Source organism: Physella acuta, unplaced genomic scaffold (genome assembly GCF_028476545.2).
Source record: "Physella acuta isolate Inbredline_101_S28 unplaced genomic scaffold, ASM2847654v3 ptg000373l, whole genome shotgun sequence".
NCBI lineage: Eukaryota > Metazoa > Mollusca > Gastropoda > Physidae > Physella > Physella acuta.
The window spans coordinates 323,626-339,025 of record NW_026731892.1 but is presented as its reverse complement, the minus strand read 5'-3'; the positions used below and the strand labels follow the sequence as shown (position 1 = coordinate 339,025).

Genomic DNA, 15,400 nt, shown 5'->3' with positions numbered 1-15,400 from the left:
TATAACAATTATTTTTACATTATGCACAAGTTGCATGCCATGTGGAAATCAAAACCTTGAGATCCACTCCTGATGGACGAAGTTTTTCAAGTGGCAACAAAAAATATATTACAGTACAAGGTTATAAATAGTAAGACATTCAAGAATCTCTTTATAACAGCTGGCATAGACTTTTTTACATACTTGACATAAAAAATAAACTTAATATACATTAAGTAGGCCTACAGAAAAATATAAAATGGTTTCCCTATAACAATTAAAACGGAAACTTACATTTTTAAAAATAATTTGTAAACCCTGTTAAATGTTTAGTGTTGTAAAGTTATATGTTAAAATTTCTCAGGTTTCTCTTATTCTTCTTCTTAAAGCAATAACTTTAAAAATTGATACATATACAGTTAAACCACAACAAACTGAAAATATAACAATACAAAGAAGGCTAATTTCCAACATAGATTAGAAGAGCCATATAGACAGGGGCAGACTTGGAAGTTGTGTACAAGCTGCAAGCGCTGGATGTACGGAGTAACAAGGACTTATTATTTTAGCTAATCATATGGCTGACGCTATAGAAATTGTAATACTGTTATATACCAATGTTTTACCTAATTGGCTTTTCTAAAATGTAATAAAGCATAATTTGTGGAATGTTACTTACTTCTGCCTTTTTAAGTTTATGTAGGGAACATTTTCAAAACAGTTGGTAGTGAGTATAAAATATTTTTCATTCAACTTTAAAAAAAAATAAGATGGGAGAAAAAATCTGCCTATACCCACAGAATGAAAAAATATCATACAATATAAATTAAATCTCTTGTATTGAACTCACATTTTAAATGCATAATAATTTTAAAACACATAAGCTTAACCAAATGTATCTATCCCCAAATATTTCTTTAAAATTTCAAATAGTTCAATCTATTTTACTGCCTGCAACTTAACTGTAACCTAGTTAATCTTTCAAAAATATTTTTTTTATTTTATAAGTAAGGCTATACATTTGGAAGCTCAAAATTGGTTTAAAATATTTTGCACAGAGCATTTGCAAAAATGTTCTTCTTATTGGAAGAAATGCAAGATTAGAATGTATTGATGTGCCATTTATGTCATGAGGGTGCAGTGCTAACTGGGTAGGAGGAATCTACAAATGTGATTAAAAAAGGTCTTCGTTCATCTCCTCATGGGTGCTCAGCTGCTCTCTGGTGGTGCGATCAATGGATGTCACAGCTCGGCGAATGTTGGTCTTTGGTCGCAGGGAGCTCAGGTCACAGGACATGGCATTCCTATCTGAAAACATTCAGCGAGGTCAAATAATAAAATTAGGAAAGTTATATTTTGATTACAAAAAACCATTAAAAATACTAGGTGTATAAAAGAAAGTTTTAAATTAAGAAACTGCATCTCTTATTTAACAAAATGTGTTGGTTTCAGTAAAAAAAAAAAACATTTTATCAGTGCTTGAATAAGGAACTTAATTGCGCTAGAAAGTTGTGAAAAATAAGTAAAAGACAAACAAAAAAATTTCATTGCTTTTAGCAATACATAAGAAATTGCATAAATTTTTAAAATTAACAACAGAATATCAAATTTTGGTAAAACAAAATGATTACAATTTAAATAACCAAATGAAAATTTTAAAATGGAAGAATGCAACAACAATCTGTCTGTTGCTGCTGTGTCTGGTGTTAACAATATCCAGTTCTATTTATAGTGTTATGTACAGTAGCTAATGGAAGTGCTTATTTCAGTCAACTGTTGGTGAAATAAAGTTCTTATTCTGCTCAATGATTAATGATCTATATTTAGCTTCTATTTACATGTATACACATTTTTAGAATTTTTGGACATAATTTTGACTGATTTTACGTAATGCTAAATTTTGTCAGTTGTTTTAAGGGTCAGCATGGCTGAGTGTATGGCAGCTATCAAGATGGTTTGGAGTTTAGAGCCGAGTATAGCTGGGTTTTTTTTATTGCACAAATAACATTAACAGTTTACATTTTTTAATGCATTATTTATTTGAGTTGGGTTTGAGATTAGGACTAGTCTAAGAAAATAATGATTTTTATTACAGCCTATTTCAATAAAATAGGTGTCTTTTATAGCCTCTACATGTTATGCAAGCGCTTTTGTTTTTTACCTCAGATATTTTTTTATTATGGTAGATGAAATAAGGAACACGCTTATTTGCTAAAAACCTTAAAGAGGATTTTTTTTAACACAGTGTTAATTTCCTCAAAAGCTCATTAGAAAATATAACCACATCACTTATTTTGTCTACTGTTGAAAGAAAAGCACTACCATAGCTAATCTGAGACTAAATCTTTATTTTTAAAGATTACAATTGATACTCATGAAGGATTTTCTTTAAACACTAAATCAGCAATCTAATTTAGTAGCTAAATTTGTAAATAAGCTGTCTACTTTGTATACAAGATATACAAAATTATTTTAAAAGCCAACCTATTTCCACCATGACATAATAATCCTTCAACCTTACAATAGTTTAAAATTAAAATGCCAAGGCTAAGTGTGTAAATATGAAAAGATGTTATAAATGTTTTTCTGATCTGTACAAAATGTCCAAAATATCTGACTACGGCACCAGTTACATGCTGTTGTTCCTATCTATTGGACCATAAAAAAATGTACCATGCAGTGTGGGGAAACGTTTTGACATGCCAAATCTAAACTGAAGGAAATGTTCACAGCTGCAGAACATATCAAACTCACAGTGTTTCAGTGTGTCATAGAGAGTTCACAATTAAAAACAACCTTGCTATGTGTAGTTACAGCACATGTCTGTTCACTTCACAGTGTTCTAGTTCATGCTTAAAGCCAAGATTAAAAAGTTGACTGGCAAATACTTGGAATTTAAAAAAAAATGTACTAATAGGTGGACAATATTTTTTATGCCTTGTTGTTTCCTTAACAAGTCTGTTTACAACACTGTCTTTAATAATGTTTCTGAATGTTAACTTTTTCAGTCAGTATAGGCTATAATTTTCCCTCAAAGCAAAGAGACATCAAATCATTAGAATGGTAATTTTGTTTTGTGCAGTTAATTAAAAACTATATATTAAGAGCTCTAGCTAGTTAATGCAAAAAATAATACATATACAAATGATCATAGGAATGTACAAATTATGTGGTTTATGTCAATTTTACACAGTAAAGTTATTTAGTGAATGTTTATAGTATAGCAAATATTAAATAGAATATTAACTTAATATGTATGCTGAAAAACCCAAAATAAAAGATGTAGGTTAATAAATCTCAAGCGATTAAAACCAAATCAACATAACCTAATAATATGAAGATTTATTTAAACAGTATTTTAAAGTCTGAAACTATTAATCAAGATTTTCATGAATGGTTTGTAAAAGCTAAAGAGATATGTTGAGAAAATGAAAATTAATATTAAGACTAAATATCAAATAAAAACATAATTTGGGAACCAATGTGAAAAACACATTCTTTAGCAACATGCTAAAGTGTTAAAATGCACCTAGATGTACTGGTTTATAAATATGCATGTTGTAAAAAAAAATCTGTAACACATAAGATTACCTGGGTCAGAATTCACACCTAAAATAAAATGACAACAAAGATAGCTGAGTTAAGAAAAGCAACACATCTGAGATGAAGTGTACATCATTTGTTAGTTGAAATAGTTACCAATACACAAGAGTTGCCCATTACACAATTCAGAAAAAAATTATATTAGATAAGAAGCATAAAAGAAAAAGAGGAATCTTAAACTGATGTAAATTACATGATGAGATATCAGAACTATTCAGATTACAATTGTTACAGAGTGTAATAATCCTTCTTGTGCCCATCTCACCCCCCCCCCCCCCCCCCCCCCCCAAAGCTATGCTGTGCGGTTTTTCAAAAAAATGTGAATGAAGATGTTTCTAGTAGTCATACCTAAATTACTCTATAGTTAGATAAACTATTTACATTGATTGAAGTTGTAATGAAAATATAATTAAAATCCAAAGACATTTTTATGTTATTCATTCAATAGTCATAAAATACACAAATCAGTTAAAGAAGTAATTTTTTATTAGGAGGCATTGCTGATTATTTCATCTAACTGGAAACTCAAACATAATCAAAAGTGTTAAAGGAAATAATAAACTACTTTATTATGAGAGAAGAATCACAATAAAACCAAACCGTTGCAATTTCGTTTTCAAGATAAAGCACATTCAGCTAACAACAAGTTTTCCCCTAGGTAAAACACTGGCTTATTGAAACATCATATCATCAAACTTCCTTTCAAATCATGATCAATAACTTTATTCTCCACCTACTCAAAGATTATGGTTTATAACCCACCCAACACATTTGTGGGGACTAGAAAAATAGCCTATAGCCTGTTTTTAAGGTTGGGGTGAGAAATATATGATGATGGTTTAGAGGTTATATATGTTACTATTGAGAATATTCAATATAGTGATCCATCAATTATCAAGTACCAAATATATTACATTAGTGCTTCACATGTAGATTGACTAGAGTTGACATTGTAAAATAATTTCAACAAAGTAAAAAATGAAAAAGAAACTTGTCAGTTGTGTGAGTAATATAAAACACTAGAGACAGAAGATCTGACACCAAACTGAATAGAACAGAGAGCAAGCCTAAACCTGATGTAAACAAAGTCCTCTACCAACCTCTACAATCTGTCACCTGTCAACTGGTTAATACAAATAAATGATGGTCATGCACATGCAGTACAAGTATCTTTGCTCGTAGGGGGAAAACAGAAAATATCATTGCTTTAACATTCTAATGATAAAGCAAAGAAAGGGTAAACAGTTACCACAGAGTGGTAATTACAACAACAGAAGTATGGTCAAGTTGGCTGGGTCAACTAGATAGTCCCACAGAGGGCAGACAGCATAGAATCAGAATAGAGAGAGGGCAGACAGCATTGAATCAGAATAGAGAGAGGGCAGACAGCATAGAATCAGAATAGAGAGAGGGCAGACAGCATAGAATCGGAATAGAGAGAGGGCAGACAGCATAGAATCAGAATAGAGAGAGGGCAGACAGCATAGAATCAGAATAGAGAGAGGGCAGACAGCGTAGAATCAGAATAGAGAGAGAGGGCAGACAGCATAGAATCAGAACAGAGAGAGGGCAGACAGCATAGAATCAGAAGAGAGAGAGGGCAGACAGCATACATCCAAAACAAAACAGTGTGAGGGCAGACAGCATACATCCAAAACAAAACAGTGTGAGGGCAGACAGCATACATCCAAAACAAAACAGTGAGAGGGCAGACAGCATACATCCAAAACAAAACAGTGTAAAGACAGACAACAGCAGATTAACTGGCTAATATAGTGTAAAGACAGACAACAGATATCTGTCTGTTATAGTGTAAAGACAGACAACAGCAGATTAACTGGCTGATATAATATGGAGCCAGAAAACTGTCTATTACTGGCACAGCCACTGATTCATGGAGTATAGATGTAAATTACCACAAAAACTAAAAAACAAACAACCCCAGAGCAAAGATACTGACAGTAAATCTCACTTACAGTGTGGCTCCCTAAGAAAAGAGCATACATAGGATGTGTTTTTATGGGAGTGGGCCAGATATTGACTCCAGTGTAAATGATTTTCACTGTGATATGAATCCAGTTCCAACAAGATTTTTATAACACTGGTAACTGTTTGCTGGACAGACTAAACATTGAACATGAAAAGAATCAGCGCCTTTAAACTGCAAGCGGAATCTGTTCATGAACAGAATAGTTTTGGTGTTTGGTGAGAGGCCAGCCACAGAGAGCAGGAAGTTTCTGATGGCTACAGCACTTCTCACTGACCCAGCAGTTACAAATGTTTCTCATTGGAACTGGACTGCGTTACTACACAAACAATGTCAGATAACAGATTATACCTGCTGATTTCAAACACCTGGAATACTGAAATACAAATGGTCAGTTGTAACTATTTTAACATTTCATTCAACAAACTACGAGAATTTAGTCGTTTCAAATGTTAATTAGCATGCGGTTTCAAGACATGCTCAAGGCAATGTGAACTTGCTTCATTTGAATCAAAATTAGAAGAAAAAGACCTTATTCTTTAAAATATGTTTACCCTAAGCAGAAATTTCATCTAATATTTTGTTTGCATTAATTGTTTGTCTTTTAAAATAAATTTAATATTTAAAAAATATTTTTAAATGAAGGTAAAAATATAATTAAAAACAAATTTTGTTTCATTAAGAGTACATGAAAAATTAGCATAATGTAAAAAAGAAAGCAAATAAATTATAATAAAAATATAATTTTAATGTAAAATTTATTGTTGTTTTTTAAAAACCCCACAAAAAATATAATTGATTATACTGGTTAAAAACAAACTCAAAAATAAGTGTACGTATAGTGCTCTTTCATAAAGTTAGTAAAAACGTAATATACTTGATCAATGCCCCCTTACCGGTCAAAGAGTTGAGTAATCTGCGTAGCTCATGGAGGCTAATAAATCTTAGAATAACAATTACAATCTTTTACCACCAAATTAACAAGAATCTGCTTAACTTAATCTTACATGCAGGACAAACTAAAGAATAAATTGCATTCTCTTATTAAAAAAAGTTAACTTAATTAACCTCATGTTAGTAAAGGTACCATGCTCCCCATTCCCATTAGGGTTTTGCTTATGATTACAGGTAGTACTAGCAGTGGCTACCTCAGGTAAATAATTACTTCTAGAACAACATTAGTACTTCAATCTAAGTCAAGATTCTCAAGCAAGTCTGTTTGGTTCCGATCACCATGACCTAACTGTACTCTGAAAACAGGTCATGTTTCTCATATAAACTAACCAAATAATAGCAACTACAAGTCACATGACATCCAACTTACTTGATGACCTCTTCCTGTTCTCATATCTGACAGTTTTAGCCCGTCTGGCTATTGTTTTACGAGCCATTAAACCATTTCTGATAATCAATGGATTTTCTGAAGAAATTTTTGCTTCTTGTGCTAAATCTTCAAAGAAATCTAGAAACACAGAGATGTAATTTTCAAAATAGGGTAATGAGGCATTAAATAATGATAATACAGAAAATAAAATTAAAAAATTGTTGACCATTTTTTTTACTATAGTTCTATTCTATTCTACAAGTAACAGTGTAACTACTACAGCTGAGAAAGTGGATGAAAAAGTATATCATTATTGTCACAAACCTTTCAACTTTTTCACATTGATAGTCATTTCTTTTTTTACTTCTGTTTCTATTCGATGTGACTGTGAGATAACTGCCTGGTCAAGACACTTTAATGATAGCTCCGCCTCCTTCAACCTCTGCTCAGCTGCGATTCTTGCTTTGATTTCATCCTAATAATAAGTAACAAATTGGATATCAATATAAGAAATTTACAATTTACCTCACAATAAGATGTTTCAGATTCTGAATGTTGTTTTTTTTAAATTTCACTACTTGAGGTAATTAGACTAACCTTCAATTCTTTTTCTGTCATAGCTTTTTGTGAAACCAGGTCTTCTATGGTAGACTCCAGCTCATGTGCATGTTCTGATATTGCTGTCTTCTCTTCTTCCAACTGTTCCAGTCTTTCCTGTTTGTCTCGAAGTCTGAAAAAAAAAATTATATATTTGGCAACCAATGTTTGTGGAAATTTAATTGATAACAATTTTAAAATAGAAACATTGCTCTTTTAAAAATAATGACAAAAACATGAAAGGAAATGATAAAATAAAAGGAAATACAAGGAAAAGGCACTATAATAACTTATGATGTTTCTACCCATAGTCTTCTTCAGATTTATCTATAGACAAAATGCAAATAAACGCTGTTTCATCAGTCAAATTTTAGCCCAAAAGGGTAAAATTTAAAATGATGTGATTTACCTCATTTCAGCAGAGGTCTTTTCATTCTCAACATCCCTAGTGAGGTTCTCAATGTCCTGGAGCTGTTTCTGTAAGGCTTCAGATCTCTGTGACAAGCTCTGCTTCTCTTTGCTCAGGTTGGATTGCTCTTCCATACTTTGCTTTAGTTCATCCAGGATTCTCTGTTTGTCTTTATGTAAATGCTACAGAGAGATTCATGTATTGAGACATTTTTAGAGCTTTAATCCAAACATTTTTCAACACAAATAATTAAAGCACATACTACTCTTAAGTAAAGTATTTTGTGTACCATTTTTATATTTGAAGCTGTCTAAAAATATCCCTGAACCTTTCAGCACTGCAGTTGCTTAAGGTTAAAAAAAATGTTTATGTTTTTGAAACTAACTTAAGAGGTAAAAAGCAATGCTATTTTTAGAACTTGGTTTTGTGTTCTTATGTTAAGATTTCCCAAATTAAAAAATATCTCTTTCTCATTGTACACAGAATATATATATATATATATATATATATATTTCTATACTGTGACTTTTTTATTTTCTATCATGTTAATAACAAGCCAGCCAATGTAAAAAAATGTGTTTTTATTTTGGTGTTAGTTATTTTTAAATTAATGTTTCTCAGGTTCAAAAGTATTTACTTGATTTTTACCCTGTTTATGGGACAGTTGTGCCCCTTCTCTCCAATCCTTAAAGTGTCAGTTAAAGTTAAGTAACTCACTAATGGAACAAACCTTTATATTGAATTTGATTACATTCATAAAATTTGGTTTATAATGATCTGAACACAAAAATGTATCATGTCTCTATACCATGTGGATAATTATCTAAACAAAAACAAAAGCATGTCATGTATACCTCCAGCTGCTGACTTTGTTTGATTAAAGACGTAGCGAGGGCGACTCTTTCATTCTCTACCTCCTGGGCCAGTGTGTTGGTCTCCTCCAGCTCTCTGACAGACAACAGATGGCATTGTAATCAGTTGACAGACATGTTTGACAGACATGTTTGACAGACATACTGACAGACAACAGATGGCAGACATGTTTGACAGACATGTTTGACAGACATACTGACAGACAACAGATGGCAGACATGTTTGACAGACATGTTTGACAGACATACTGACACACAACAGATGGCAGACATGTTTGACAGACAACAGATGGCAGACATGTTTGACAGACATGTTTGACAGACATACTGACACACAACAGATGGCAGACATGTTTGACAGACATGTTTGACAGACATACTGACACACAACAGATGGCAGACATGTTTGACAGACAACAGATGGCAGACATGTTTGACAGACAACAGATGGCAGACATGTTTGACAGACATGTTTGACAGACATACTGACACACAACAGATGGCAGACATGTTTGACAGACATGTTTGACAGACATACTGACACACAACAGATGGCAGACATGTTTGACAGACAACAGATGGCAGACATGTTTGACAGACATGTTTGACAGACATACTGACACACAACAGATGGCAGACATGTTTGACAGACATGGTTGACAGACATACTGACACACAACAGATGGCAGACATGTTTGACAGACAACAGATGGCAGACATGTTTGACAGACATGTTTGACAGACATGTTTGACAGACAACAGATGGCAGACATGTTTGACAGACAACAGATGGCAGACATGTTTGACAGACAACAGATGGCAGACATGTTTGACAGACATGTTTGACAGACAACAGATGGCAGACATGTTTGACAGACATGTTGGACAATGGTAGAGCAGCAAAAAAAAAAGCTATATCATTTTCTTATCTCAATATCTTACAATAATCTTTGTAAGGCCAAGCAATTCTTAAAAGCTTACAATTTTATCCTTTCATATTCCTCTTTTATTTCCTTTGTGAAGTTTTCTAGCTTTATTTTTTCTTTTTCCAACTCTTGGTTCACCCTTTCCAATTCCTTTAAAAAAATATAAATTTATAACTCATTATAAGGAAGTCACAATGTTAAATATGTACTTTAATTAAGATTAAAATGTTTTTAAACAAAAAAATAAAGTGTATTTATATTTTCTAGTAGAAAAAGGGACAATTACTTCTGTTTTCATTTTTTCTTCAGATAACGCTAAAACTTCAGATTGTAATCGATCTGGGGAATAAAGCAACAAAATGTAATTTACAAAGACACAATTGTAATGTACAAACTTTAAAGTAGAAATGTTTACAACAATAAAGCAACAAAATGTAATTTACAAAGACACAATTGTAATGTACAAACTTTAAAGTAGAAATGTTTACAACAATAAAGCAACAAAATGTAATTTACAAAGACACAATTGTAGTGTACAAACTTTAAAGTAGAAATGTTTACAACAATAAAGCAACAAAATGTAATGTACAAAGACACCGTGGTAATGTACAAACTTCTAATTTAGCAGAGATAAAAAAAAAGTAGAAATGTTTACACACAACACTCAATAACAAAGCCAATGATTGTGCTGTTTCTCACCTATGTAATTTTGTTTTTCAATGGCCATTTCTAAACCTTGATTTTCTAATGTACGAATCATTTCATCGCCAAGCTGAGTATTTTTCCAAGTTCTAAAAGTTACCATACAAAAAAAAAGAATTAACCAAATATTTATTTAATTCTAAACTTTCATAATGGCAGCAAACAATACAAGGTATTAAGAAGTTACATTAAAGAAATTAAATTCCCACAGCATTAGGATGAGTTAAAGTGGGCAAGTTTAAAATGGGAACAATAAGTGATAATCCTGAAGCTAACAAACATTAGCATTGACAGGTAGCTGGAGGCAGCCCCAGCATTTATCTCCCTTTCTGGGCCTGCTGGGGTGGAGTTATCAATGGGTCCCATTCATAACTTACACTCTTCTTGATCTCTCCAGGATCTCTAGCCAGGAATTTCTTTCATACTCACTCTCTGCTGACAAGATAAGCTTCCCCTGAAAGTAAGTAAATAAAAAGGTCCTGTGCTATGTGGCTTTAAGAGGTAATCAATTAAATAGTGCAGAAACAATATTCTTTACCCAAGGCTTGCTGTGAATTCCTATATTTATTTGTTGTTATAATGGAGTATTTAAAGCATAAAAAGTTAATTAAAAATATCTATAGTGTGATGCAGGAATCACTATGCTATTTTTTTTCCACTGTCAATGTTTGTGCAAGCAGAGACAGCAAAGTGACAAAAAAGTGGTGAAGTTAAAAAAACAAAACAAACAGTAGTAGCATGAAAAGGTGGGGGCGATGTGACCACAGAATGCAAGGAATGTGGGGGAGAAAACAACTGACCTGAAGACTCTAAGTTAACATCTTAAACATATAAACAAAGGAAATGCAAATTAGGAGATCTTTGACCTTTCCACCTGTTTGTTGACTTACTGGCCCTCATCTGTGCTTGTAAGACCTGAACAAACCATTTGTGTAGCCACTGTCCTGATCAATGTTTATTTAAGAGTCCCCTGCTTGCCCTCCCCATTTGATTTCCTTCCAGCCTCCTATTTTTGATTGGGTTTTTTTCTAGTTTGCTTTCACCAGCCCTAGTTAGTATGACTTATTCAGATTGTTAAGAAAACTGTACCTCACAATACTTTTTCTGACACAGAAGAAAAAAGTATATACACAGTAAGTGTCAACTTCAGCACACACACAACACTACAGCGCATGCAAAAAACATTAGCCACTTTTAGCTACAAACAAACATGTCATCCATGTATTCCTAAACCAGCAAAGATATTCTTGCAGCTGACAGGTGAAACAGACTGAACTAAATCTTCTTACCCCACCAATCTCTGGACTTTCTATCTGCAAACAAAATGGCTGTTGTTGTTCTCTGCAAGCTTTAAAATGACATTCTCCCAAAGGTAACACTCCCTAAAGATCATTTTTAAAAATTTCACGTTAAAAGAAATTCTCTCAAACAGAAGATGTACAGGTTTTTTTAAATTAGCCAAAAATAAACTAGTGATTTTTAAAATTCACGTTTCAAATTCCAGACTTTTTTCAGACATTGTATAAACTTGCTAAAAGCGAATCAATTTAACTAAGAATATTTTTCTTTAACAAGATTACAACTTTCTGGTAATGTAAAAGCATTGAGTAAATAATGTCAAGCTGAATTCAATACCTTAGGGTGAATGTTAAAATATTCTCTTCTCTCATAATCTTTTTTCTCATTTGCATCATAGTACATAAGGAATCCATCCTTTACTAGAAAAAATCTACACAGAAAAAAAAGATCCCTGAATGATTTATTATCAGCATTAATGAACAAGTTTTGCTAGCTTAAAAAATAATGTCAAATAAGAAGTTTAATTAAACAAATAATTAAACAATACATAAATTAATTTTGAATGTGTGTTCTGACAGTTTATTATTGTATACCAAGTGGCTACAAAAATACATCAAAAGTGTGTTTAACACAGCATATCTTGTATCTTTGAGATCTAAAAGTTTCTTTGGAAAATTTGTTTAGTGAATTGTAAAAAGTGAATGAGGAAATGTCTACTTACCTTTTTGACCATTTACTAGACTGGTGATTGAAAGGCTTCTTCAACAAGATTCCATGAATCTGTATCCTGGTGGCCCAGTCTCTTGAAGATGCTCGGCGGCCGATCTCAGGCATATTATTGTTCATTGCACAGTTAACTCCAGTGAATTTTTATGTGTGGAAAACTTTCACTGAACTTTATATATTTACATTATGATTACTTCAAAGTCTTGTTAATCAACATCTGATAATCCATGTTATCTATTTCAAATTAAACACACACCATAACACAGGCCAGACTACAAAAGCTGAGGCCAAAGAAGAAACAATTCAATGTGGCCATATTACATTTGCCAACTTAAAATGAAAACTTCACCCCCAAAACTCTCATTAGTTCCCTTTGTCAACAATGAAAGAAGTTTGGCTTTAAAAATCCAAAATATTTTGAGTGCATATGACAGACAGTGTGTGACACTGTAAACAGACAACAAAGGATTAATCCTCAAACAAGCACAGCAATGGCACAGGGAAGATTTTCTGGGTGTTCTCCTCATTCAATATTCAAACTAATATTAAGTAAACTTCATTAAATTACTTCCTGTACCAGCTTTCCTAGGTTTTACCTAATAGATTGAGCAAGTAATTATCAGCATCAAAAGTGTCTTTAAAGTACCAAAACTATTTTAAGAATAAATTTAAAAAGAAAAGGTATTTTGATATCATATAACAGTAACAGAGAAACAGAGTTGATTTATTTTGAAATCATTGTGTATGCTGAAATATGTGCTATTACCCTTAATCAGCAAACATCAATGAAAAAAGTATTCATTTTTTACCTAGGCCTAGGTATGTTTTAAAAAAAAAAATGAGTGTGTTCTATGTGTGTAGTAGATAAGACTATTGTAGACAGCTATGGAGCTGAATACTTTTTTTTCATTGATGTTTGCTAAATACTGGATCTGATTATTTTTACCACCATTATTATTCAGTAAATACTGGATTACTATAAATATTGTGACCAACATTTATTATTTACTGTTTAGCTCTCTAGGTCAGTTACTGACTCTGACCTAAATTTTTAAATTAAATAATAAATAAAGTGTACATGAAAGCCCTCACCTAACCTTAAGTAAAAGCAGGTAAAATGGAAATAAAGTCAATAAACATTGAAAAATCAACCCCATTCATTTTCATATTTCCATTTTATATAGTTACAGTGAAACAGCTGACTAGCTAAATCTTGCTCTAGTACAGTAGTTATAATGACTAGAATAACTAGAATCTAGAACATCAGTGAAACTTTTTTTTTGGTAAGATCAAAAAGTAAAATACAAATATTTTAAGAAAAATAATAATGCTACGTGTTATTCCAGTGTCTGATATTGCCACAATAATTACATCTTCTTTGAAAAGGGGGGTGAGATTACTGGTAGTTAATTAAATACAATATGATTTGCTAATATAACTAACTCTATCCTAACCCAAACCCAAGCCTTAACATAGCCCTTAACCTCATTCTTTTTTACCACAACACTAAAACCTGAAATTACAATACTAAACAACCTAACACCCATTTTTGGAAGAGTCTATTGTCAAATTTCAATAATACCAATACTCCAAATAATGAAATCACGGCACTATCAATCACTAGAAGATGTAGAACTGGTCTCAAATAACGGTATTGGGTTAATTTGGTACATTCTCTGGGATTCTGCTAGATCCAACATCAGCCAATGGAGCGCACATAATACCCCAGGGAGCAATATGCTGGTATATTGGTATTACTATTAGGGTTTGGGTAAGTGATAGAGTGATAGGCAAAAGGGTAAGTTACCTTAACTTGACATTAGTAAAAGTAAGTCATTTGTAAGCCTTAAATAAAGTATTTGAACATTAGTATACAATTAGAATACGCCCCCCCCTCCCCTCTCTCTCTGAGCAGGGTGGGATTTGGTGCTAAGGCAAAGATTTAGTGCCACAGGGTCCCCTGTGAGTAATATGGTATCTACATTGTTTTAATGAGTGTGATAAACTAAGGATATGGTAGCACATGATCAAAGAAATAAGTACCTGCTTTGTTTACATTAAAATTTATAACTTAGGTCGATTGAATGTATTGATTGAGAAATATCTCTTAAATTAAAATATTGTATAAGCCTTTCACCTGAGACTAGTAAGACAGACGCAGCATGTTGGACCAGTAAGCTAGATTAAGTTAAGTGAATAGAAATAGATACTAATAGATAGATCTCTCTATTTATTACATTTAACTCTAGTAGTCTCTTCTCTAGCTACTAGCTAGGTCCTAGGCCAGGCTTTAGTTAGGTTTAGGCTAGGATAGGAGTGTGAATGTAGGAAAATTCAGACTAGTCACTAGAATAGTACTAGAGTCTAGATCTAGTAGTAACTAGATCTAGCTCTTGAGTTTGACAATGACTCAGTACAGTAGGTTAGGTAGAAGTAGAGTGACAAGTCTAAGAGTAAGACCAACTGTCAAGCTAGTAACTAGATCTAGATCTACCAACTTACTATTACTAAGCTTTGGCTTAGACCTAGATAATCTAGATCCAGCTGTAACAGAGTCAGAGTGTATAGCTGCTATTGCTAGCTAGATCTAGATCTATTAGCTAAGATAAGGTTCACTAATCACTGACTGAGAACACCAGTCTACAGAGTAATTCACAGCACAGACAAATTAATTAATTTTGAATTTTTTTCTTTACTTCACACTTTGTGACTTTACTTTTAATTTTTAATACTTTACCTTGCTTTGTTTAATATTTTATTTGATTTCCAATATTCCAATAATTCGTTATAAGTATAAGCCTACTAGATCTAGATTCTAATTATGTTGGTATATAAGTTCTAATGTTAATTAAATAGCATAAAGAAAGAAAACCAATTAAATGAAACATCATGCCACAGGGAAGTAGACTTTCTACTATCCTCAATAAACTATCACTGTTTACGTGAACACAACACATCAATAGGGCAAAGGAAGTG

At 32.5% G+C, this 15,400-nt stretch overlaps 1 protein-coding gene across 8 annotated transcripts; it reads right to left on the bottom strand.

Annotated features, from left to right (window-relative positions):
• On the bottom strand, nucleotides 1–15,400 carry LOC131941776 (pleckstrin homology domain-containing family D member 1). Of its 8 annotated transcripts, XM_059301275.1 has the most exons (16): nucleotides 15,162–15,400; nucleotides 12,420–12,658; nucleotides 12,035–12,128; nucleotides 11,689–11,781; nucleotides 10,777–10,853; nucleotides 10,397–10,488; nucleotides 9,984–10,036; nucleotides 9,753–9,847; nucleotides 8,754–8,847; nucleotides 7,900–8,081; nucleotides 7,491–7,623; nucleotides 7,218–7,368; nucleotides 6,894–7,031; nucleotides 5,921–5,945; nucleotides 3,571–3,588; nucleotides 1,165–1,287 (listed from the first exon to the last, which is right to left on the bottom strand). In XM_059301275.1, the coding sequence occupies exons 2-15, from the start codon at nucleotides 12,542–12,544 to the stop codon at nucleotides 3,576–3,578; spliced, it is 1,365 nt and encodes a 454-aa protein (XP_059157258.1). In that variant the 5' UTR covers nucleotides 12,545–12,658; nucleotides 15,162–15,400; the 3' UTR covers nucleotides 1,165–1,287; nucleotides 3,571–3,575. The 8 variants fall into 8 exon arrangements, with proteins under 8 accessions (XP_059157252.1, XP_059157251.1, XP_059157255.1 ...); XM_059301269.1 differs by lacking the exon at nucleotides 5,921–5,945 and having other exon boundaries at nucleotides 1–1,287; nucleotides 12,420–12,705; XM_059301268.1 differs by lacking the exon at nucleotides 5,921–5,945 and having other exon boundaries at nucleotides 1–1,287.